Source organism: Rhea americana, unplaced genomic scaffold (genome assembly GCF_003343005.1).
Source record: "Rhea americana isolate MKP2758 unplaced genomic scaffold, rheAme1 scaffold_14, whole genome shotgun sequence".
In the NCBI taxonomy this organism is placed as follows: Eukaryota; Metazoa; Chordata; class Aves; order Rheiformes; family Rheidae; genus Rhea; species Rhea americana.
The window spans coordinates 4,803,418-4,829,192 of NW_028185483.1; the positions used below are offsets into that span (position 1 = coordinate 4,803,418).

Sequence of the window (25,775 nt, forward strand, 5' to 3'; positions counted from 1 at the left end):
GTGCCCGCAGCTGCGCGGCCGGGCGGCCGCCGGGCAGCGGTGCGCGGAGTTGCCGCCGGCTCGCGGCGGCGTTTCGCGCCTTGGAGTCGCGGCCGCGCCCGGTGCGAGCTGCCGTCGCAGCGCCGTCCGTGAAGCGCTCTCACGGTCTCCCACCGTCCCGAATCCCCCCGCGTTACGCGGCAGTCTTTGCCGCTGCTTCCTCCTCTGGTTTCAGTGCTCAGATCATCTGTTACCGCCGGGGAGCAGAGAGTAAACAGGTCAGGGCAGCGCTCAGCCTCTCTCTCGGGCATCAAACCCAGGAAGCTGCCAGCTTCACTGAATTCCAGAGGCAGTTTCTCTCACTGTGGTTAACACTGTTCGTTTCTCCTTGCACACTTGAGTAAAGCCCTAGGCGATGGCCATGATTACATCCCAATCGTTCGCTGCCTTTCAAATTGTTTTGCCGTTCTTCTTCTGTAAGTGGAAGTTCTGACCAGCTACTTTGTCATCACAAAAATAGAGCGAAATACTGTTCCTGTTGTAAAGGTTATCAGAAGCAGACCTGGTTTTTAAAAGAAAAACTTTTTTACTTATTGCAGCCCTTTCATTCTTAATCCATTCTGGATAAAGTGTCTAAAAAACAATAAGCACCTCACAGATCATGTTTTCTTTCATGGCACTCTGCAACTAACTTGTAGTCAAGTTTGGTAATTTAACAAAGATCTAATTGTTTTATTTATACAGTAATTAAAATGCCTCTTAGTTCTAACGTAGAACTGTAGACACCAGATCCGTTTGCCATTTCAGTCAAGTACAATTTTTTTTTTTTTTTTTTTTTTTTTTTTTGTAAAGTCATTCCAGGGTCTAATGTAGAACTGTTCATTACTCAAAGCAAGAGATGAACAAACTCAAGTCCTGTCTCCCCGTGCTTTGCAATTTGCCCCATTTCTCTCTTCCTCAGCTGGAGCCTCCCGTAGCCTTCTCTTCCCTTAGAGGTGAGCATCATAACACGCTTCAGGATGGCTGTTCGCAGTCACGGGCTTCACACTGGCAGCTCCCGCTGTCCCCAGCGCACGCATGCATTCACACACACTTGTGCTTTCTGTGCCACGTCTGTGCTGCACAGCCGCTTTGATTCTGTCGCCCTGTGTCGAGCTTTATCTGCAAGGCCAAAGAAAAGAGGGTATATGGAGCAGAGAGAGACTGAGTATGTCCCTGTAAAGCACTTTGATTCTATTTCAGCACTTTCAAGCAATTTCAGGAGGATCCTAGAATATTTGGAAGTGTTGCAGGCTCTTGCACCTTAGTTCTTCGGCAGCCTTTCTACTAAGGGTAAATCATGAAGCTCTGAGATASCAGCAGAGTAATGTCGTCATTACTAGAGCCTTGTTTATTCTTAAAGGCAAGATACAGGACAGTCAGAAGTGTCTTCTAAAGAAATCTTGCTGTCAAGGCAAAGCTTGAACACAACATATTGATTCAATATTGCTCTAAAAATTCAGTCGATTTCAAATATGTTGTTTGAGATTACTTTAAACTTGATTTGCAACACATAACTGAGGTCAGTTTAAGATTCAGATACCATAATTTCCATTCTTCTATGAGAAAGCTGATCTTTTCAAAAGAGAAAGTTAATTCTAAGAAGTTTTTCAGATGAGGGAGGAAATAAGAACTTTAAAGTAAAATGTACATCAAAAGTCCCGATTAAATATTTCTAGTTAATGTTAATTGACGTGAATTCATTGATGAGTAAATCATCTAATCTTGACTAGACTGTCTATTACAAAAAATAAGCATCATTTATGTTTTAAAATCATACTATGCTTTCATATTAAGCTGGTATTTGACCAGCAAGCAATATTTTTGCTGTATGCCTAAACTGTAATATGTTTCAGCACAGCAGGGATAAATGTTTCAGTTCATGTCTCTCAATAACTCAGTAAGTAGTTTATTCCCAAAGACAGGAAAGAAAATCACTAATTTGTGCCTGCTGCCGATTATGTAGCAGGTCCTGGGCCTTCAGACCTTTGCAGAGTAGCAAAGAGACATATGCCCTGCCCTGAGGAGCTTGAACTTTCTGGCACCTGCTAGAGTGTGTTATTATCTGCATTCTTGGCCATTGGCACACTCTAATCACATCGTCTGAAAATTCAGCAGAAGTAGCATCTTCCCATGTCAAAGGCTTTTTGGCTTGCTTGATGTATTCCTTCACTCCAAATACTGATGTAATTCTTTGGATTTTTCCACTGTTCATTTGAATACTTTAGAATAATAATAATAATAAAATTGTTAAAGTGTTTCCTCAGGCAACAAGATGGTTCTCATTCCTCATTTCATTTTTTTTTCACCTCCAAAAAATAAAAGAAGAATTTGCTTCCTGGTTGTTTATTTAATGGCAGCTAGAGCTGTTACTCTCTTGATGCCTATGTATAATGCAGTTAATTCTCCTGCATATATCCTGTCCTGTGATACCAACTGTGTGCTTCTTTTCAGATTTAAAGTGGTGTGTGTCTTGAAGTAAACAAGAACATCTAAATGTTCCCTGAAATTTGCTATTTAGAAAAATACATAGGTAAAGTTTATTATTACTGAATCATTACTTCTTAGTAGCATTGATCATTTTTGTGATGCCATTAGATTAGTGTTTGTTTAGAAAAAGATGAAAAAAAGAATTACTATTTGAGTGAGATTTCATAATTGCCGGTTAGCTGCTCATCACATCATATTACTGCTAGTTTTGGATTTGCATTGAACAGTATTGTAGTTAACTCACAGAATAATATTAAGTACGCTCTATTCTGTATTTGTATCAATATGCTTTTTTTATCATGTGCTACTGGCAGGAAAGGGTTGATAGTAAACTCAGTAACTGTAGGACTTTAAAATATCTTTTTTGAATTCCATTTCTCACTTATGCTTATTATCTGTAACTAAATGCAAGTGTTTATATTCAATTCATGTTTTTTTTCAATAATGTTAAAACTCACATGCAATACTTACAAGCCAGTCTTTTCTTCTTCATGCAATAGCTTTTTTCCTAATAATATGCAAATAAACCTGCTGACACAAATAGGTCTGAAAGTACGGCTCTGGAAGAAAAGAGTGCAGTACAGTGTGCTAGTTCAGCTGTGAGCATCTCCTAGTCTGGTAAGAATTTGATGCAGGATGTCTTGCTTTGTTTCACTAGCAATGAAAATATTGAAGGGCCAAAGTAGTGTCAAAGGAAGAATGCTCTTTCTCTGCCTGCCTTTGGAGGTGCCCAGGTTCTTTGTCACACAAGGCAGCTGTGAAGAGAAGATGYGCACCTGAATATACAGAAGAGAGTTCGCTGAGCACGGTGGACAAAAACAAGCTCTTTTTGAAGTGCCTACTTTGATTTGGTTAATATGATCCTGACTCTGAAGTCGATGGGAGTGCTACTCTGATAATTGGGCCCTATTTGTATTAGCCTGTTCTTATCCTGATTGCCTCTATGATTAGTTGTAATTGAGCCATCATCGCCATAGAGAAATAGGCCAGTGTCAAGCATTGCAAAACAGTATTTTTCCTGTTAGGCCAAGTCACAGTTGGCATAAATAGCAGAGCTGCCTGAATGCTAGTGCATCAAAATTGCTGGTGTGCTGCTGTCTTATACCACACACAGAGGCCTGTTCTGCTGACCAAGAAACATTAAGTATTCTGTTCAAGCTATATGTGCATTTTATGATTGCAAGGAGATAAACCTCCTTTGGAATGGCTATCTTAGTAAAACACCTATGAAAATTTAACTGGTAATATTTCATGTGTAATTTTTTTCTAACGTGCAAGTTAAATGCACGTTTAAGCAAAACTCTATGATCCAAGTTATTTTATTGATTAAATAATATTCAAATGATCAAGGTAGGCAGGCAAACACTGATTCACTCTTCATTGCTTTGCATTTTATATAACTATAGCAGCATTTTATTTTGAGATCTGTACTAACAATATCTCTTCTGCAAGACCTAGAGCTGGTTTATCATAACACGTCTTTGAAACAAAATACTTTGCTATTAAGTGGAACTAGTATGAGATGTCCGGTCATCTGTTTTACTGTCACATTCTCATCCTACAGCCTAACAAAGTAATACTAGAAGGCTCAGTTTGTTGGCATGGGTTACAGGAGCCTAGGAAGAAGGTGAAATACAAAAAGGCTTTTCACTTCTTAACTGGTCACAGTCCCAGTCTCTCTTGCATACACTGAAAAAATTCCATTTTGCCACACGTAATATATTTTAGGCTTTAGTTTAATTGTTTGTCATTTTTTAACCTAGCGGTTTTGTGATATGGTACAATTCTTAAAAGCCTTCTGCTTGGCCTGGTTCATTGAAGGCTTTTTAGCCATGGCTCTGTGCTGCATTTTTTCCAGACTATTTTGGAGGAAATTGCAAGAAAATAACTTAGAAAATTTTAGAGCCTTGCAAAGAAACAGAAACCAAAGCATGCACAATAAGCTTTCTCTGAACAAGCTACTGTTGCTTTCATTCCTGTTTGCACCACTAAAGAGAAGATGCCCGTTTGGAATTCTGTGAATATATGGGCCTGAAGGGACAATTATGGTGAATACCATTCCTATRCTCAATAGTTAAGAAGAAATACAAGTTGTTTGATGTACTGTTAACCATACTATGGCAGGTTAGCAGAAATTCACTAGCTGATTATATGTATTCTTTGCTCTTTTAAGATGACCCTCTATTAGCAGGCAAGAGCATGGATACTGACAGCTGAATAAGCTAATTAAGCACCTTTAAGAGTTTGCTACAAAACAAAATTCTGTGGCCTGAATTGCCTGGTCTTTTTTGCTTGTGGAAAGAAAGAATATTTATTTGTGGTGTTCTCAGCAGAGTTCTAGGTCGGAAGATGAAATCTGCAGCAGTGCCTCGTTTATTGGAGTGCCTTTGGAGATTTTACCAGCCTGAATACAGCTCATGAATACGGTTTGGTCCAGTTTCTTATCGCCCTAATCACAATGAGTTTAACTCTAGTGAGATTTGTAGAGTAAGATATTGGTCATTATAAATACAAATATCAAAACTTTCCTGTGTTCTAATAGAAGAAAGAAAACCATCTTTCTCTCTGTTTAAAGAGGGAGTAGCTATGAGCCTTTTGCTCTTCAGAACAAAAGCAACACAAAGAAACAACAGAGACTCAGTTGAGAGTCTCAACTGACTGTTCTCCAAAAATACACACAACATGCCAGGTCTAGTTACATAGATACTGAGTAATTTTAGGCAGCTTCTGCAACACAAGCCTTAGTGAACATCACTATACAGTTCACTAACAATTTGAGATAGTGACACCAAGGCGTTTTTTGCTAAATGATAACATTTTACCTGTATTGTCCTGAAGTAATCATGATCATATGCAGGCACAGTGGAAGTTTCCAAGCCCCACCATTTCTTCTCTCCCTAACTCTTTACTGTCTGTGAACTGAAGAGAAGAAGTTCCATGTTAACGGTACTGAATCTGCCTGGACAAGAATACTGTTGGCACTGTGCGTGGAAGTTGTACGTGGAAGTATGAGCAAGATGGCAGAATTATATACTTACATAAGAATAGTATGAACTACTAGTATCTAGTGTTGAGTTTTTTGTTCTTGTTTTGTTTCTTGCAATAAAAGGCAATGGTTCTAATAAAGAGATCTGGCTAACATTACAGAATAGTTATACAAAATTCCTACTGAATGCTTTTTTACTTTAAAACTAAGTTTTCAAAACTATTTAAGTTTCTGAAGTTAGAAACTTTTCATAGACATGTTCATTTGACATCAGTAGAAAGTTGTCTAAATGTTCATCTGGAGCGACTTCTCTCATTTATCCAATAACAGTCATTCACCATTAGTTTTGAATTATTTGGAAAACACCATTACAAATACGTCCTTTTATTAGACAGATAAAAGAATAACTCCCTTCCAAAAGAACGCCTGGTAGTCCAAAATTAAGCAGAGAAAGTAAAGAATTTCTAATCATATACAGTGACAGACGCATGTTGTATACTGATATTGCTTATTTATAAGCGAGGCACAAATCATAAAATGTTATGGAGGTTTTTTCCTATGATCACGAATGCTTAGGACTTCTCTTTTGCACCTCATGTTGCAAGCATCACATATCCAGTAATACAAGGCCTATGTCACAAAGGAGGGCTATTGATTCAGTGGTTATTCGCTGAGCAGGGTTTCCATTGCAAATGTTTAATGAAGTTTATTCAACTGCAGTGTTCTGTAGCATTACAGTTGTCTTCTGCCATGTCCTTTGAGATCAGCTCTCTCTTCAAAAGACATTACAGACTGAGCTGTTAAAGTTGCAGATGTATTTCTTTTTAATGGAAGGTTAGACTGAAATAATTTTTGTCAAGTGCTAGATGTTCAACTGGTAGGTAAAATGATATGAATTCTGATTGCATGCATTGTTGTTAATAGGAGTCGTCTAAGGTAGGAATGTCTGGCTTCCTTCCAGTTCACAAGTGACTACACAATGTTTCAGGGTTTGGGAACTGACATATTTTCCTTCATCTCATCATCTCCTATTTGTGCTCGATGTTGTCTATATTTATTGAAGGTTTAATAATTTGGTTTGGTTGTACTGGTCCAGCGATCACTAAAAAAACATAAAGTTCATAGTGGTCTTTGATAATTTTGATGAATTCATGTTTGATGCTTAGAATGCATGAAGAACTTCTCTTATACAGATAGTAATTGTGAGACTGGTATTTTGTTTTGATAGCAATGTTTTGGAGTGAGGAACTTGATTCTCCAGTACCTTGTATGCTGTATGGTGATTTACAGTTGTGCAACATAAGGAATGTGCTGCCAAGGTCACATACCTACTAATGTCTGATAATATCACTATTCTCACACAAGTGCACCTTAGACTGAGAAAAAAATTTCCCTACATACTTTTTTTCCCATAGTAGGAACTCTTTTCAGTACAGCCCTGCTCTCAAATACTCTGTCTGAGCAGGTTAGGATAAATTGTCAAAAGCTTAGTTGTGTCTAAGCTAAAGGCTTTAGCTAGCACCATAATTTCTTCAGAAACTGCAGCTTTTCACATTCCTATGCAGCATATCTATCCCAGCACAAGTCTGWAGTATAGAAAACGCTAAAGCAAAGTTTTCCACTTACTGTAATTAGCTTATTAGTTAACTAAATGAAAGTAATAAACAACATTTTGCATTTACTTATATTAGATGTAATAGAGAACATATTGTAGGGAGTGTTAGAGAAATGGGCCCTTTTGTAGTTTTAAGGGATATATCAACATCAACTATTTGAGTAATATTATTTGCTGTGCTTAGTTGTGGTTTATAGACACAGCTGGAATGTGTAAAGTGATTGCATTGCACTGAGAGAGCCAGGAAGAATTCAGAAATCYCAGTGCGTCAGCAGCCCTGAAAATTCGTAATTAAGACTCTTAAAGGAATTGACTCACTGATATTTAATTTTTAATAAATACTGGAATTTTAGAGAAATTACAGAAAACTGGAAATGAGCTGATACTTCTGCTTAGAAAGGACCGTTGTGAAGATCTGCATAATTGTAGGCTGCTGAAAATACCATTCTTGGGCAGAATGATGGAAAAGAAATAAAAATGTATCACAGAAAAACAGATCTTGTTCAACAAATCTAATTTCACTTTTTGATGAAGTTCTACTTCAGTGACCCTAAAAGATAAAGACCTAATGAGAAGATAGGTGATAGGCTGATAAAAATSAAGTTTAAATGAAGAGTCGGACTTGGATTTTTAATAATGAGCCTGATCAGTCATGGGAACTACTTAGGCAGGAAAGTGATGGCTTTAGCATGAGCTTGAGAGAAGACACCTGGACTGTTCTCACTGGCCGTTGTAATTAATGGATATCTCTTGTCCTGTGCTTAATTCATTTTAAAATTCATCATGTTGCACGGTAATTTTGATTTATGTTAACCAGAATTTACCTCTGGAATCAATGGAGTTCGCCCTTGAAATTAAAAACCAATCAGACCAAAAATGTAAATTTGAACCCTACTTCAACCAGATTACTGTGTTCTGACAGAATACGTTTAATCGCATCTCAGCTTTCCTCTGAATGTCTTTGTCAYGATGACAGTGGTGGAGTAATAATGGTAATACAGCGTGGCACTGTAGCACAGCTCCTGCTGACTACATAGGTTTCATCTGAAACATATTTAAAGAAAATGGTGCTGGATCTTGCAAGAACATCCCTTGCTGGCTGACTGTCCTTGGTGCAATATTTTCAGTATAAATGTATATTTTTTTTAATTATAGTTGACCCATTCTGATCTTCTCTGAAGAGCAAACATATTCAGACTACTTTGTTATAATATATGTCATTCCAAAAAGAGACTAGTTGAAGAATATTGGATTATTACCGTCTCTATCTCATTTTGCCTGTTCCTTGTCTTCCTCTGCCTTTAAACCACCCACTGTACCCCTGTAGTGCTCCACAGATGTGAGTGTCACAACTCAGTTGGAGTTATTGATAGAAATGCTTGTTTCCTTTTTTTCCTTGCATTAACAACTTCTGATATCCTTTGGTGTATTCAGGTTTAATAACAACATTCCTAAATACATTCTCTGACGTCCTTCGTGTCGTTAGCCGTATTGGCAGTATACGCTGAGCTGCGTGAGATTCACTGTGAGGGCGACAGAGCCCCGGACCAGGCTGCCCAGAGAGGTTGGGGAGTCTCCTTCTCTGGAGGTCTTCAAGGCCCGCCTGGATGCAGCCCTGTCTAACATGCTCTAGGTGACCCTGCTTGTGCAGGGGGGTTGGACTAGGTGATCTCCAGAGGTCCCTTCCAACCTTACCGATTCCGTGATTCTRTGACTCCAAAGTAAGTTGCCACAGCTGCGGTGTTAGGAGCAGTGGTGCCGTGCTGAATCTGTGTTAAGCTCTGTGCAAGTGACAGTCAGGCCTATAGTCTGTGTTTTTTCTGTCTTTGTCCTTTCTTTGAAGGATTCAGCCTAGGAGAAGACTTGAGCAGTGCTTTTAAAGCAGATGCTTAGATTAGTCTTCGAATTGGGAGCGGGAGGAGGTCAGAGCCTCGCAGGGTCCAACACCACCGTGTAGGATGTGCAGTTCAGCGTTGCGGGTGAGCTTAGAGAAGGCCCCGGCTGTGGAGTGGCCTGCTGAGCAGAGTAGGAACCAGTGCGCAGAGTGGGGTGGTGGTTGCAACTGTTGTTGCTTAATGTGCATAAAAAACTACTAGTGCTACACAGAACACTTGACTTTGGAAGGATCTCCTCTATAAATCACTGAAAAAAGCAGAGTTTTGGGAGGGTTTTTGGTTTGCTGGTCACTTCATTTGATTCATGATTCAGCTGAGTATCTGGCTTTGTTCTTTGGCCTGTATATTTTAAAACAAAAATCTAGTTCTGCCTACAGTATCTAAGTATTTTAAATTAAACGTAGATGATTATTACAAAAGCCACAGAACTGAAAAACAAAGTAAACCTATGGCAGTGCTGTGACATCTATTTAAGTAGATGTTATTTTGAGATTTTTGAATAAACTGTTGATGATTATTATTAAACTTCCTTATCCTGTGACCTGGCAATATACTGGAGTTTTATGGTGAACCTTTTATCAAGGAGCTTCAGCCATCCTGCAAGGATGCAGAAACATCCAGACAACATCAGCAGTGTAAGTGAACAAAGACTTTTTGGTTCAGAGCTCCTTTACAGAAGCTGTAATCTGATCTTATGTAAAATTCACATACCAGAACATTTAGTGTTATCTAATTAACTATGTTATGTAAAGTCATCTGTAGTCTTTTCAGTTTAGTTTCAAGTCATATGCATATATAAAAATGCCTAAATTGATCTGAAAGCTAACTAACGGCAAACTAAAAAAGTTCTAAGCATTGTGACTTCTTGAAGAGCAAAGATTCTTTTTCTTCAAATAATTTAATTACCTTGATGAGTTATACAGCATCATAAATTTCTACATGTTCATGCATTTAACTTCAGATTAGATAATCTGTGACTATAAATTAAAAGAACAAGTTTCTTCTGGATCCGTACGAATTAGATTATACCTATGATGTCTGAAATGTGTGAGAGTCGTTTCTTTTGGTGATTTCTCTCTGTGCTGCAAGTTATGCTTTGCATACAAATACTGTACAGAATCTGCTTCTGACTTCACTTTCAGGCAAAAAGTAATGTGCAATTCCATGAAGGTCTTTAGAATTGTAATGGTAAGTAACCAGTATTAGCAAGATTGCAAGATTGCAAGGTTAGCAGCAATTGCATAATGAAGAGTAAGAGACTGTGTGTATTAATAAGTATTATCACCCACTACCATCACCTACTACTACAGCTACTTTTCTATATGTATTTTGGTTTACTCCRTGCACAGATTTCTTGCCAGATTAGTAATCTCTCACTAATGCATATATAATCTAAGAGTAACTGCTCAGGTATAAAYAGACTTACAGTAGTACAAATTTGAGAGTTGTGAAAAGAGAATTGCAATAGGTATAAAGGCAGTCGTTTGCCCAAAGGAACAGAAATTTTATCTGTGATCGTGGTCACCTATGCAGACCTGCCCAGCTGAGCTATAAGATATCAAACCCTATAACTCAGTGTCAAACTAATAGGCATCACAGAGAAGAGATCAGGATACTGCTTGTTGCTAGTTCTGAGCTACTTTTATTCCTATAAGTGTCTCTGCTGATTTAGTTATATTGATAAAAATACTAGTGAAGGTAGTGTAGTCACATGGCTTCTGTTTTACATGTCAACTTAGTTTTCCATATTTCTGATGCAGTGCCACTTTGCTTAAGTTCTAGCTGTCAGATCAAGGTGAAGAAAGAAGCTTCTTTAAATATGCCAAGGAATCAAGTATTTAATGTTTGTAACTTTTTAAAAGTAAAGCTAGAAACATCAGTCACCTATTAATCTGTCTATAGGAATCCATACAAACATAATAAATTCTTGGAGGATTTGTTTTTCATGGCCAGCTGATTCCACTTTGTTTTATTATGTAAATGAATATTTAATAGATGTTCTTTTGCCGAATGCTCTCTACATGGATTCATCTCACTTAACTTTGGTCACCTAAAAGATCAGCAGCTACTGTCAGTAGTTGCCTAGTCAAAAGAGTACAGGTGCTGTACTCTTTCTGAAAGAGGACCTAAAGGAGACGAGAAGAAGCTGTTCACAGCTAGTTTCCTTCCATTGTTGATAGAAAGAGACAGACAAGATCAGCTGTGTAGGAGATGAAGTTTCCTGAGACAGGACATCTCATTTTTGAATGATAAAAATAGATGAAATTCATTCTAGCTTGTGGGAATAAAACGACTGCAAGATATTTTACAGTTCTGTAAAATGTTTTACCTGAACATACTGCTATAGGAAGATTCAAATGTAATGACACTGACATTATCCTTTTAAAATGTCATGGAGAATACTTTTTCCTCTCATTTTATCTTCTGTTCTTTGAGAATGCCACTGGAAAAGTTATAAATTTGGAACAGTGTTGCTGTTGTATTATGACCAGCTGTAGGGTTTAATTAATTCTGTCTTCAAATTTGAAATAGATATTTCATATCACACCATCTGAAAGACTGTAATCTTGTAAGCAAAAATACAGTTCTTCTTTCATATCTGAGCTTTATGCAACTCAGAAAAAATTCTTTATAACCAATATATGATGTTTGGCCCTTTATTGAATGGAGCTATTCCGCAGTTTAAGTCATAGTGATAGACATATAGGTACTAAAATTAGGGGATGAGCTGAAAAATAACCTTCTTTCTGGAGTGGTACAACTGAAGAAATCATTCAGCAAAATCTTCAAAAATGAATGGAAGAGTTGAAGTATACAAAGAACAGTAAATGCAATTTATTCCACATTTGTGTGAAATACATGACTTTGGTAATCTTAATGATATTTTAGTATATATAATGTTTATTATTTAATAAAGGATTATTATTTTTCTTCCTCCACTCTAGTGACATAGGCATATCTACCTGAGTGTGGAAATATCCTTTGCAGAGTTATCCTAGCAGGATTGGGCTAGAGCACGTGATAGCTGTAGCAGGAGGAGGGCTTGGAGGGGTTAACTATTCTCATGTTCYCCCAGAATCTCAGACGTGTTTTGCAGTGCTGCTGAGTTCCACGCTACTAAAACTTCCCAGTACATGTGTTAGCTAATTTAGAGTCATGCTGTCTATCTGTTTACATGCTGAACTTCCCTGTTTTTTTTCCCCACTTAACTTTAGTGTGAACAATAAAAACTGTGTCTTTTTATACTTAATTATTGAATTTTCCCCAATTCTTGTTGCTCCCAGGTAAATGCCTCATATTTTGACAATTGAGGTCACAGAGCCAAACAGAGGTTGGGATGCAGCTCAGATGCTGACCTCCAAGAAGGGCTTTAAACTCCAGACATCTCTTTAAAACCTGAGTTCTAATTTGTCCTTCACCAAAGAAAACAATGAAAAGAATATTTTTCTTATAAATTTTCTCTCTTTCTTTTTCAGAAYTGTGTGTGCAAAGGTAAAAGTCCCTGCTTTTGTGATAGCATGAAAGGTAATAAGGTAAGAAGAAACACATTTTTCCTTTCTTAGATTAGTTTATACCAGCAAATTGTTACTATATTAGTTGAACTTACACAGTGGGTGGATTTATTTTGTGGTGGTATTCTGTCAACAGAGTCTATGGAGAATTGTAAGAGGAATACATTACCTTACAAAATATCTGTTAAAATAACTCTAGATGCACTGTTTATCTAAGAAGACTTTTACRTACTTTTTTTAAATTAGAAAATGCATTAATTCATATTTAAGGTGTTGCATGATGTTCAAATATCAGCAGAACAGCTGTCTGAAGCACTAGGTCCCTTTTACAAACTCTAAACAAGTGCCCACAGACAACATTACCCTGGCAGCAGCTTTCCTATTGCAAATTTCGTATTGTCATCAATAGAATCATGTTCAGAGCTTCCCTGTCTCTGTCTTGGGATCTTGTATAGCACCCAGCCTTTACTGGATCCTGAAGGGAAGCTACGTGCGCTGATATTAAATGGATAAATCTCCTGCAAACCAAGACAAGAGATGAGTTTCTGGGCCCTATTTAGAAATACCTTGCCAGCAGTTAGGGAACAATGTCAAGTCAAAAGTAACAGAGCTGTAGCTCTGCCTGTTGCCAATAGTAGCTTGACAGAGCTTCTGTGTGGCTTTTAAACAAATCTGAATTACACAAATGCCAAAAATTCTTTCAAACTCTTGCTTGTAGTTGGAAAACAACTGATGCAAAAATGAAGGGGACATTATTAAAGAAATCATGGTTGTAATTCAGGCTAATTCTGGCACAGTGATTGGCATGCTAAACCTTAAAATAGGTCCCAGCCATGCAACACTAGGATGTCTGTATAAGCTTAGAACTACAATTAGTCTCACTGACCATACCTTTGGCTAGTAGAGAATTACTTATATCGTCCTGCCATACTTTTGCTGCCAGGGAAGTATGTCATATTGCACTGCCAGTCTTGCCTTTAGAAGCTCAATTTCAGTGGCAGAGAAAAGTTATCTAAAAGTAAATGACATCTTCATTACTAAAACATATTTTCATAAGTGGGAAAGGAGAATACTCATGACATTAATAAAATCTTTGTGTATTTTTTTCTCAGTTTGTCTAACCTGACTTTGATCTAACCAGTATAAATTCGAACCAACTGAAAAATTAGAAAAAATAATTTAAGCTGTCCACTAAAATAGAAATATTAAAAAAGTTAATACTAGCAACTTATCTCCATCAACTGCATGTTAAATCAGCTGAGTGCTTAATAGGTGATAGTTGGTCTTTGTTTACCCTGATGAAGGTTTTCAGGTAGCTTTGGCAAATCAGAACAATTAAATTAATCAGTATGTTTTAATAACTATAGAATCTTAAGAAACTGCCCATGGCCATAGCTGATCTGTCAACAAGAAAGCGARGATAAAATTGCCTGTGSTATGTGGAGAGGTGGAAGAGCAGACTGCTGCTCTGTAGATGGAGAACACTGCAACTGGTGCTGTGAGGGGGCAGCAGCTCCGTAGAGGAGATCRAGGGCTGGATTCATTTTTTCTGTGGGTTAGTTCCTCACTCCCTCCAGTGGCAGATCTTGGTATAGCTTTGGGTTTTTTGGTATTTTTCTTGCATTTCTTGGATTGTGCTAGGTGAAATAACTAAACTATTTGTTGTAAAAAAAAAAAAAAAAAGCTGTATCATTTTATAATTCAGAGCTCACAAATGCTTCGTAGTGTACTCATCTTTCAGTTTCATTTAGATACTCTGGGATTATCTTCTGTGCTTATATTTATATATATGTGTGTGTGTGTGTGTATTTATTTATTTATTTTGAAATTCAGAATCTATATAAAATTTGGTCGATTTGAGGGATTTTGGGAGGAGAGAACTGGTGAATGGACAAGCCAAGGTATTTTCACTTCCCCAAAGCTTCCTTTGAATCCTCTCTCTTGTACATCTAAAAGTAAGATACCAGAATTTCTACATGGCAGCATTTCATATGATTTTTTGTGCAACTTTCCTCTATAGGAAGCTATAGGAAATTTGGATCTGAGAGAACTGATAACCCCATCCTCTCTGTCATATGTCATGCTGTGGTGTAAACAGTCTTGAACAGGCAAATCTTYACCAATGTAAAATTGAGCGCACTGACTTGTTGCTACCTGTAGAGTTGAAACTTTTTTCTGTGAGTTTCTAAGCTTGAAGCACTGAATTTTCACAAGGATAAGCCTTGCGTATTCATTATATCTAACTAAAAAGCTAAAACTATCCCAGCAACTATAGCTTAGCCTGCAGTATTTTGTTTGTGTACCTTCAATCTTCTGTCTTTCCTCTGCATGATTTGGTTATTTGAACTTGACTTTAAAAAGACATTAAAAGGGGTTAGGTGGTTTAATCTCTGAGACTCATAATTAAAAAAAAAAAAAGTTGTCTTTTAAAGGAAATACCTTTTTATTGTATATGACCAGTTTTATTGCATTTGACTTCTACTGTTTGTTTACATGGTTTGCATAAAGAGGTGTATTGATGGCTTGGAGCTGACCCTGTGTGCAGCAGCAGCCATTAAATTTGCCCACTACAAACTGGGAGTACCATGATGGATTCAGGTTTGTGTTGTTCATATGGACTAAATACATTATAGAAACATTAACAAAGAATGTATGTCAGCTGCATAATAAACTTCATGCTGCCAGTTAGCTTCCGTCCTCTGCAAAAACTTGAGTACTGGCATCTGCTGGTATTTTCACCCACACTTATTAGCATGTTACTTCAGTGATACCATGTGGCATAGACAGCACATAGATAGGCCCACAAGAACAGGTCAGTATAGTCAAGAACACTACTACTACAATCTAGTAGTAGGCAAATATAAATTAAGAGGTCCACAAAATAATGAAAATCTTAAAAATAAGTTATTGAAGGACATTTCAAGGGTGTTTTAAGAACTGCTTTCTCTTGATCTTTACAGGGCGAAAAAGGCTTCCCTGGCATTCCTGGTCCACCTGGTCTTAGAGGCTTTCCTGGCCCRGAAGGGCCTCCAGGGCCACAAGGACCTAAGGTAGGTTCTCATCCATGTGTGTGCACATGAGAGAGAAAGACTAGATTTGTGTTTCTCTTTGAAAGAGAGTTGTGGCAGAGTTAAAAATTCTGTGGAAAAAATGAAGCCTATTTTCAGAGTCTCCCATTTGGTGAGGTGTGGTATGTGTGGTTACCAACTTCRGTGTCCATATTTGACTGAGAAGCTGATACAAAGGTGGATATTCATTGTAAGTTATCTGGTGACTAGTACTAAAGCATCTGGACAGAGCTGCTAGAGGGAATGCACATGGGTCTAAATGATTTGTAGAAGTATAACTGCAATTTTGTCTTAACAGTGCACTCTGACATCAGTTGCTGGAAATAGAGAAAACAAGCTACTTCTGAGACAAATAATGAAACAAAATAGATTTAAGAAAAATTGAATGGATAGATGAATTTTAAGAGAGATAGTGCTCTGTTTAGTTAATAATAGRTGTCACAGTTGCCTGCAGTATGGGGAGAATGGCTTTGGTGACTCGAGCTTTCTTTCCCCGATCCCTAAAACAGAGGCCTGAAGGAAGAGAAAGAGTAACTATATTACTCATTAAAAATCATTTTATTTATATTTATCTTGAGGAACATCACTCGGGTTGTCATTAATAAATTGGCTTTTTGATGAATAGATTATTTGTGGGTAAGTATAGCCTGAACTCAGCAACAATATAAATAAGGAAGAAAAACAGAGGAACTGCCACAATCGCATCATATCTTGGGCCTGCACTAATATGGCCCCATCCCTCCTAGCTCTTATCCACACCTTTAAATAAATGTTGTTTGTAGTTCTCCTTTGGATGTTGTTGCAATAGTCTGTCCTATTCCATTGTTAATAGCAATAAAAATTCCTCTTCATTATCAGTAAAGCTGTAAGTTGAAGCAATTCCAGCTAGGTTCTGTCCAAACTGTGCTGTGGCATGCTTCATTGCCTTCCCTGCAGCTCTCCCATCCTGTTTAGCTCCCTTTCAGCCTCTGGATTTCCTTTCCATGAAAACACTGCGGGGAAGAGTGGCTGCTGTATGCATGTAYCTGATCACTATGTGAACATGAACCCTGCCTCGGAGCTCAGAAACTCTCCTGACTACCAGTGAGGCTTCTGGCTATTTCCTTCCAGAGAGGCACTTCCAGGTCTCACAGTCTGAACAGGTTCACAGCAGCTGCWTCCTCAACATACCCTGATAGTTATTTTTTGACCTGTGATGAGATATATAGCCTCTGTAAATACTGAAAGGGAAGGCAAGAGGCCAAGATTTATGCAAGTTGTATTAAACATTTGTTTTGGTCGATAGTGCACACATCATGTATTWATTTATATAGTTTTATGTGCACATGTTGGTACTAGTATTAAAAATTGGTGCATATTATATTGGTATATGTGCAATATATTAATTATCATGAAATATGTTGTTTTCTGTTTGTGGTTTAGGGTTCTCCAGGGCTTATGGGCTTACCTGGATCTAAAGGTATACGAGTAAGTATTTCTATTTTAAACAAACTTGTATGTATTAATGTCATGTTAAATGCTAACTTCATTCAATAATTTGTCAAAAATAAAAACAATACTTTACATATGATTTTAATGTAATTTTAAAACTTATGACTCTTTAGGCCTTTTTTGCTAAACATTATATACCAGGTTCATGCTGTATGGATTTAGTATTGCTGTGTGCTGTGAATGACTCAAACTAGAATTCCATAAAGGGCTGATGGGAAGGGGTTGTTTGAGAGGGGGGACTTATCTATGTTTAAAAGTTCATAAGCTACCCTTATACTTGGTGAATATTCAGAGGAAGTCAGGTTAAGGAAGATAAAGTAACRGAATGACAATCTTTTGATAGAATCATACTCAAATTCATTCTCACAAATAGAATTAAAAAATATTGCATCATGAGCTTTTCCCTAATACTTGTAATGTTCCTCCTCTGTTTTTATATCATTAGGGAGTCCCAGGAATACCTGGATTTTCAGGTCCCCCAGGTCTTCCAGTAAGTAAAAACAAATCTGATTTAACCAATTTCTCTCTTAGCACRGTGTTCAGTATGCAAATGTCCTCAACTAAACATGCTCACTCTAGTGTCACCATCAGCATTGTCTCTATCAATTAACATGGAGATAACGATCTGAGTATCAGCAGTTCTTATTCACTGTAATGGTTAAAGAACACACTATGATCTGTCAAGTCTTTGTGAAACTCTCCTCCAACACAAACTGTTTCAGTGTTGCTGTAGGGGAATGTGAATGTGCAAAAACAAACTTGTATCAACTTTGCACTTGTTCRTAGGGTGAGCCGGGAACTGTTGGTCCTCCTGGGCGCCCGGGTGTTCCAGGATGCAATGGCACAAAGGTAGAAATCAAGCTGCATGTTAWGAGTGTGAGGATTGTGTTTGGCTATGCTTAGGAATGGCCAAAAAGCATTCCTAATTTTTTTTTCCCTAACATACAACAATTTTGTTTTGATTTATGACTTTATTGACAAGGACAATATTCAATCATGCCAATGGCCAGAGGGAGAAAGTGCTGCCTTTGTGTGTAAGATGGATCATTTAGTAATATATGTTAATCATCTTTGTTAAAACATTGAGAATAACCTGATAGTTCCTGTTTTGACAGATAAAAATTCTTTTATTAAAAGTTCAGAATATCAATTGCTTAAGTCCAACCAGTCTTTCTATTGAAAGAGATTTTAAAAGAGATGATAGTTAATTCATTTTCTCACTGATATCTAGCTTACAGTTGATAATTCATACATCCTGAAAGAGATTACTAGAAAAGGTGTAATGTAACGTTGCAGGCTGTTTGCTTGTTTGGCTTTGCTCATAACTCTCAGCATTTTGGAAGTGGAATTCAGAATAATGCCCATTACAGAGAATCATACTTTTCTCGTGAAGCAGTGGTTTGACATAGCCAATAAAGCCTGGTCACTGGGCAACAAATCAAGACATGCATAGTTAGGCTTTGGCCCATTTAAGCAAATTTAATGATAATGCAACTTATAATGATATTTATGATGAATATTTAATGATAGTGCAACTTATAATTTAGCATGATAATGTAAAAACATTTTTGTAATCTCATCTACTGAAAACAATATCAATATACATTAACAGTCACCCTTACTACTTCCAGGGCGATCGAGGTTTTCCAGGTGCTCCAGGTAGAAGAGGTATTCCGGGTGTTCCAGTAGGTGTCTGTGAAGTTTATGATTGTGTGCATTTCTACCAGATACAGTCATTCACTGAAAGTGCTTRAAGACTCAGATTAACTAGTCTTAACAGCACTTACTTATGGGTTGAAAAATATAGTTATCATGTTTTATTAATATAAAAACTATGGGGAAAAGAAACAAAGGTTAAAAGTCATGTCTAACATGTTGCATGTTGGGCCTTGACTTCTTGGGCAAGGAAAGCATGCAAATTCATCACCTGCTGTTAGCTCTTTAGTGTCTTAAGCTTGCAGTTGAAACTGCAGTCTCAAGAGATATTGATGAAAACTTACCACTCAAATTTCAAAAAGTGTCCAATATGTATTTAATAGATTCCAGTTTCAGTTAATGCCTAAATATCTTTGAGGATATGACCTAATTAAGTCAATAACAGAACCAGGAATCAAAGCCAGGTCTTCTGATTATGGCTCCATTGTTTTAACTCTAGGACTTGTTTTTCCTCTGTAGAAATATATATTTAAAAAGCTTCTAAACAGCAAATGGAAAAAGGAATGCTGCCTGTCAAGTTCCGTTGGCTTCAAATCTGATACTTTCTAAACCTGATCTTTAAAATGCTACCAGCTCTCCTGATTTTTTTTTTTTTNTAAGATCAGGCTTCAAAACTGTTCTGCATTCACTTGTAAAATTGTGACTGCGAGACTGGGCTATTTTTTAAGAATATGCCCTTTCTTCTGAAACTGAAGTCTGACACAGCAAACCTGTATGTGGCTATACACAGAAATCATTGCGCTTAGAGAATATTTTGAATATGTCCTTTTACCATAGGCTCTTTTGTCTTTCTGTTTCTGTAATATGATTATTGTTCTTCTCCCTAGGGTATCCCTGGCATCAAAGGAGAAAAGGTCAGTTATTTACAGCATATTATGTGAAATATTTATTGGTGATCCAAATTCTGTGTGTGTATTTGCTGTGGATGTCTTCATCCACAGGAGATAGAAAGTTTACTTTCCAGAAGAAGGATCCACAAACTCTGGTGCCTGGTCTGTACTAGTGACATTCACCCCAGAGTACAACACAGTATTTCTTTTTCCTTTGGTTTATCCCTTTTAAAGCACACAAAGAACTAAGCCCATCTTCAGAACAGCTTATGATTTTGTGTGGAAACTACAGATGCACTAGAGAGTATTTTAAAAGAAAAAAAAAACCCAACAATTTTAACAAGGTTGAGACTATGGATGAGATAAGTATATATGTCTGAAATGAAGACTGCTTCTAACATGTTGGAGTGATATGCCTGAAAATGGTACATGCTATTTAATAAACTTTTTATTTTAAAGATAGAACTATCCATAGTGTGCAGTTGCCATTATTATGGAATTTTGATACTACTTTTCCCCTCACATACTGTATTAGAAGACTTGAAGTCTAAGTTCCACTGAAGAGTTCTACAGAATAACCTTATTGTGCTTTTATTTCTAATTGTCCAGGGGTGCCCTGCAGATGGCTATAACCAAGGCTATGGTGCAAAAGGTGACCCTGGATTGCCAGGAATGCCTGGACTTCAGGTAATTCAGAATTCAGACAATGAGATGTATATTTTTAGATATATATGTGTGTGTATGTGCATAAAATTTTACAAATGTTATTCATTTCTAAACTAGAAAATMACTCTGTGTTTCTAAATATTATTAACTTTATATAACCTGGTTAATATAACATATACAAAAGGTTTCTTCTGACTTCTCAACACTTAGAGTACATGAAGGCAGTAGTAGTTAGTTTTCTCATCAGAATCATTCTCCATCACATATTACTGAAGTGGGATGGGAAAGTCAGGTGCCAGACAATGTGAGCAATCATATACAATTATTTAAAGTAACTGAGATAAGTGAAAATTCTAGCATATGTTAAAGTGATGCAGTTAAGCCAAGTAGATGTGTAGCTAGCTATTGAAATTATTTTTCATGAATACATGCTAATGTACTTCAGAARGAATAATTTGATAAGCTTATACACATTACTGGTTTCCTAATCAGGAAAAACATCTGGGTATGAATGAGAGCAATTTAATAAAGACATCTTAGTCAGTAGGCAGGAGATGACATAAAGAAAATATTAGGATACTTAAGGAAAAGTGTTGGAAAAAATACCAACTTACAGTGTTGTCATGACAGTCAGCGCTATACCTCTACACAGAATGTTGTACTCAGCTCTGATCATCCAATCTCAAAACAGATACACAAGAGAGAGAGAGAAACAAAAATATTTTAGAAATGGAGGCAACTGCCACATGAGGTAAGACTGAAAAGATTAGTCTGGCTCAGCATCTAGGGAAGCATTAGTGCAAAGCACTAAAACATAGATTAATGGAAGAAGGCAGAGCAGACATTTCTTCTAAACCTTAAAATAAATGGAGGACATTTCATTAAATTAAGAATGAACATTTTTAGTTCTCTAAGTTTTAAAGTATAGAATTTATTGCATACAATATCCTAGAAATTAAGGGATTAATAGGGTTAACAACAGGATTATGTGGGTAATGAAAATGTCCATAGTTGCATTAAATAGGACTTATACTCCCATTTGAGTAATTTGGTTTTAGAGCAGATACATATTTTCATGTTTCAAATCATATACCAACCAAAGATGCAGTGAGGAAAAATTGTATTTCTATTTTATCCTGAGATATGAAAAGGAAATCCAAAGACAATGCTGCTCCTCTGATTATGATCCAGTTAATTGAATTTAGCATTGTAAATTGTGCATAATCTTTCCATGGCATTTAATCCTCTTCCTTTTTTAATATACAGGGTTCCCAGGGTATTCAAGGATATCCTGGGGAAATTGGACCACAAGGCCCTCCAGGAGTTTCAGTGAGTATGAACTTGTGGGTGTGTGAAATCCATACTTTCACGAACACATCTGATTTTTTTTTAATTTCTTTTTATTGTTTTTACACTTGATAATTTCCACATTTTCAAAAGTATTCTCATCCAGTTGGGAGTAAGTTCTCATTTTCAAATAATTGCTCATAAATTCACATTACATACTAATGTGTAGAATAAGAGAGATGCATCTGTTTGCAAACCAGACCACATAAACATTCTGTCCCTTGCTTTCACAACAAATTGCAGTTGTAAAGTGAAAGAATGAATTAAAATGTGGTGTTAACACAGGTGAAAATTGTGTACTTAGAACCTGCTATGTAGAACTTGGTAGAGTAAGCAGAAATGTCCTGGCCTAATTAAGTGGCCTAAATTGGGGCCGAAGATTGTAGTATTTTACACTATGTATCTTTTTTCTGCAGGGAGTGCCAGGAAGAGCAGGACCTCCAGGACCTAAGGTAGTCTCAGATTGGTAATAAAAACGAAAAATTCCTATTTACTGTAACATCAGTTTACACATTTTACCAGGATTTTTTAAAACAGAAAGTATTAACATTTGGGTCTCTTTCACAGGGTCTCATGGGAATGAAAGTAATAGGAAACAAAGGAAGAAAGGTAATTATATAAAATGCTTAAAACATTTTTGAAGTTTTATTTCCACTTTCTGTTTTTTCTGATACAGTATGGTGACAAGTTTGGAGAAGTGAGTAATGTGAAATAAAGAATTTTCGGTAGATAAGTGAAAGTCTTTTATTAGAAGATGGGAACATGACAGTAAATATATAAGGAAAAACTCTTTTCACATAAGTGCTGGTGATAAAAGCTTCCTGACAGAAGGGTAGAAACAGGCTGATAGTTAAGATAAACCAGCAGTTAATATTTACTAACATATCTCATAAATTAATTCACATATCGTTAGCACACCATGTTCCTAAATGCTTATCCAAGCAGGTAAACATTGATAAATACATAGCATCTGTAGACTCCCAGCTTCCTTAGGGCCAACATCTTTTCCAGGTGTGCCCTCATGATGCTAGAAAAACTCAAGAAAGTCTTTCTAAGAGAACCTTCCAGGATTTGTCTTTCATATTCTTTGACACTTTGTGTCAGATACAACTAACACAAAGATAGAAATGTCTATGAACAAATATATTGTTTCTTAGGACCTGATCCTGCGTTTGTCAAGACTCCATAGTCAGTCTTAATGTCCCTGCAGGATCCTTTTAGTACTTGGAACATCTCATTGTTATGCTAATTGACCTGCACAGGTTCAGCTGCGGGCTGAAACAACATTGTCTGAAAGATGGATTGATGTTAGTATTGTAATTACTACCAGGAAGAATTTTCCTGGCAAAATTTCTATAAATAGAATTGAAGAATATCCATAGCTCAGTGGCTATGGAGTGTCTTACTTCCTTATGGAGTGTTGCTTTCTTTGCGGTTAAGTTTCAAGTGCACACTTAAAATCCCTTAAAACTGTGAATGACCTTTGAGCTCCACAGAAAGATCCCATTTAGGACTTTTACTGTTCTGTAAGATCCTTAATGAAAAAATATACCATARTTTTAATGTTTTAGGTCAAGATCACACGAAAGCCAATTGTACCTGTCAATGATATGTTACAATCATCTACTTATAGTATATAGACTGCAGTTTTGCAGATGTCACTGAAGACACTGCATGTATTTTATTGACTGACTTGATCAGATGGGAGAAAAATGACAATAATGGTAAGGGGATATTTTTAGGTGATTTAGAGATAAAATGTTCATATAACTTTTAAGTAAATAATGTTAAAAATACTTTCTCTTTAACATAATTCTAGATACTTTAACTATAAATGATAAATAAGTATAGGCATTTTTTAATTTCTCACCCAGAAGATTATTGTTGTAGAAGCCTTAAATCCTCCATATGCCTTTTTATGGAAGATAAATAACAAGCAAAGAGAAATAGTAAATTCATTAATGACTAAGTGTAATGAGAGAGAAATTTTCACAGATTTGAAAAAATAGGGATAATAATTTGAAACAAGAACAATACTTTACTTCCAATTGCTTCATTTTTCTTTCTGTTTTCAGGGTGATACTGGATTAACTGGACCCCCTGGACCACCAGGAACCGTTATTGTGACATTAAGCGGACCAGACAACATGACGGTAGTAAAATTTGTCTAAGATCAGATACAGATAAGCCATCTTACTGTTTTTCACTTTGAGAAAAGACATCTTCATCTTTGCAGTTTTGGTAATATTTCTTTTTGCCCATTCTAACTTTTTTGTGACTTGTTTATTTAGATAGTAATCTCTTCTTAGAGCATGTCCATGCAGCCAGCTCAGCTGAGTCCTGTGCGTTCATATGCACATCTGCATGATGCCAGTGGAATGTTAAATGCTTATTAGTAAGCCACCCGTTGTGGAAACTCTTCAGTACAGGGAAGTAAATCACTTTTGGCTTGACCAAATCAACCTGGATTTTCTGAATAGCCATCAAAGCCACATCTGTGTTGACTTCTGGAGCTTGTCACTAGAAGTGTCAAGACTCTCAGCTGCTAGATCCATTTCAGAAAAGCTTACAACGTACTTTTATACAGAACTTAAAACTAAATATTAACTACTGCTATTTTAAGTCTTCACATATTTACTGAACAACTCTTCTCCTTGATTTTTTCTCTGTTTTTCTGATCTAATTTTCATGAAGCTATCAATCCTTCTTCTCTATTATGGGCTAAAAGAAAAAGTGAATTGTACATCAGGACATCAGTGAAGAAGAGAGAGAAAGACCGTAGGAGTAAGCAAGGTTCAATGTTAAGGGACAGCAGCTCTTTCTTATTTAAGTCAAGTGTTGACCACCTAAAGCACTTTTCAGTCAGAGCTGTGGCAGTGTATCAGGGGAGAATGACAAATTTTCAGAGGCACAGAGCACAGCAGATTTAAAAGCAAAATAAAACAACCCCCCTCCACACACACACACACACACACACACACACACACACACACAATCCGCCAAATTCCTGACATGTACAATTTGGGGCATAATTCCAACCAGGTAGACGGTGGATAAACTTTGGTTTTACAAGGAGCGTAGGATGTGGCCCGCTACATAATAGTACTACATAATAAGGTAACTTAATCTTGAGCCAACAGACACGTGGGTAGTCACTGGCATTTCCACACTGGAGGCAACTGTTCCTCCAGTGAGCAACTAAGGTTTACTTATTTTTCATTTGGGATTTAATACTAGTCCTTTGAATATTTATTGCAATGCTTCTGTGTACAACTCCAGATGGGTCCTTGTGAAGTCTTCACAAATAAGAGAAGTAAGTGCAGAGCCAATTMCTTGCTCAGGCAACATGGACTGAGCACTCATATGAATTTCTCCTCTCTTAGTCATTTAAGTAGAACTATCTCTGCTTGCATAGACTTGTTGGTAATATAAGGTTTTCCTAGCTGTAAAAATTAAGTTTTTTGGTAAGCACAGAAAAATCTGAGAGAACATATTAAATTTTGGCTTTYTTTGTGATAGGACTTGAAAGGAGAGAAAGGAGAAAAAGGATCAAGAGGACTCTCGGGGCCAGTGGGGTTTGCAGTAAGTGACCTGAAGTAACTCCCTAAAATCTAGACATTCAGGCAGTATCACCTAGTAAATGGTACTCTTCGGAGTCTGGTATTTACACTTCTTATTCTGACATTTAATGAATAGCTATTAATAACAGTTTAATTGTAGTTAATTTTTATAATTTCTGAAAATAGCAAAGTGCTAGAAGATTTATTTAATTTAGAGTCTCAAAATAAGTGCATTTTGGGGGCATCTTTGTTTCAGGGGCCAGTTGGTGATTCTCAGAGTGAAAAGGGTGACCGAGGAGAACCTGGAGCACAGGTGAGTGTAAACAACTGAAAATATTGATATGCTGGTCTTCCCTGAAAAGCAGCATTGCACTGATGTTGCTTTCCAGAATTTGTTTCAACACCATTCAGAGCAAATTTTCTATGGCTGAAAAGTTCTTTTGTCTGGTAGTCAGACTTGAGATCTGAAGGTCAAATAGCTGTTCATGTAGCACGAGTACATGAGGTAAAGTTCGGCTGATGGTGAATGCACTTCCATTTGTTTTGTTGTAAGGATTCTGCTGTTAAAACTTAGGCAAAAA

The 25,775-nt window shown here is 36.9% G+C and overlaps 1 protein-coding gene across 1 annotated transcript in view; it reads left to right on the forward strand.

The window, feature by feature from the left end:
- Nucleotides 1-12,501: 12,501 nt before the first annotated feature.
- Nucleotides 12,502-25,775, forward strand: part of COL4A3 (collagen type IV alpha 3 chain) — a 52,307-nt gene continuing 39,033 nt past the window's right edge. Inside the window, exons 1-14 of the mRNA XM_085298597.1 lie at nucleotides 12,502-12,537; nucleotides 15,477-15,566; nucleotides 17,007-17,051; nucleotides 17,521-17,565; nucleotides 17,862-17,924; nucleotides 18,707-18,760; nucleotides 19,619-19,645; nucleotides 20,231-20,308; nucleotides 21,554-21,616; nucleotides 22,051-22,086; nucleotides 22,202-22,243; nucleotides 23,710-23,787; nucleotides 25,154-25,216; nucleotides 25,451-25,507. Coding sequence (XP_085154723.1) covers nucleotides 12,523-12,537; nucleotides 15,477-15,566; nucleotides 17,007-17,051; nucleotides 17,521-17,565; nucleotides 17,862-17,924; nucleotides 18,707-18,760; nucleotides 19,619-19,645; nucleotides 20,231-20,308; nucleotides 21,554-21,616; nucleotides 22,051-22,086; nucleotides 22,202-22,243; nucleotides 23,710-23,787; nucleotides 25,154-25,216; nucleotides 25,451-25,507 — 756 coding nt within the window. The 5' untranslated portion in view covers nucleotides 12,502-12,522. The remainder of the gene's footprint in view (nucleotides 12,538-15,476; nucleotides 15,567-17,006; nucleotides 17,052-17,520; nucleotides 17,566-17,861; nucleotides 17,925-18,706; nucleotides 18,761-19,618; nucleotides 19,646-20,230; nucleotides 20,309-21,553; nucleotides 21,617-22,050; nucleotides 22,087-22,201; nucleotides 22,244-23,709; nucleotides 23,788-25,153; nucleotides 25,217-25,450; nucleotides 25,508-25,775) is intronic.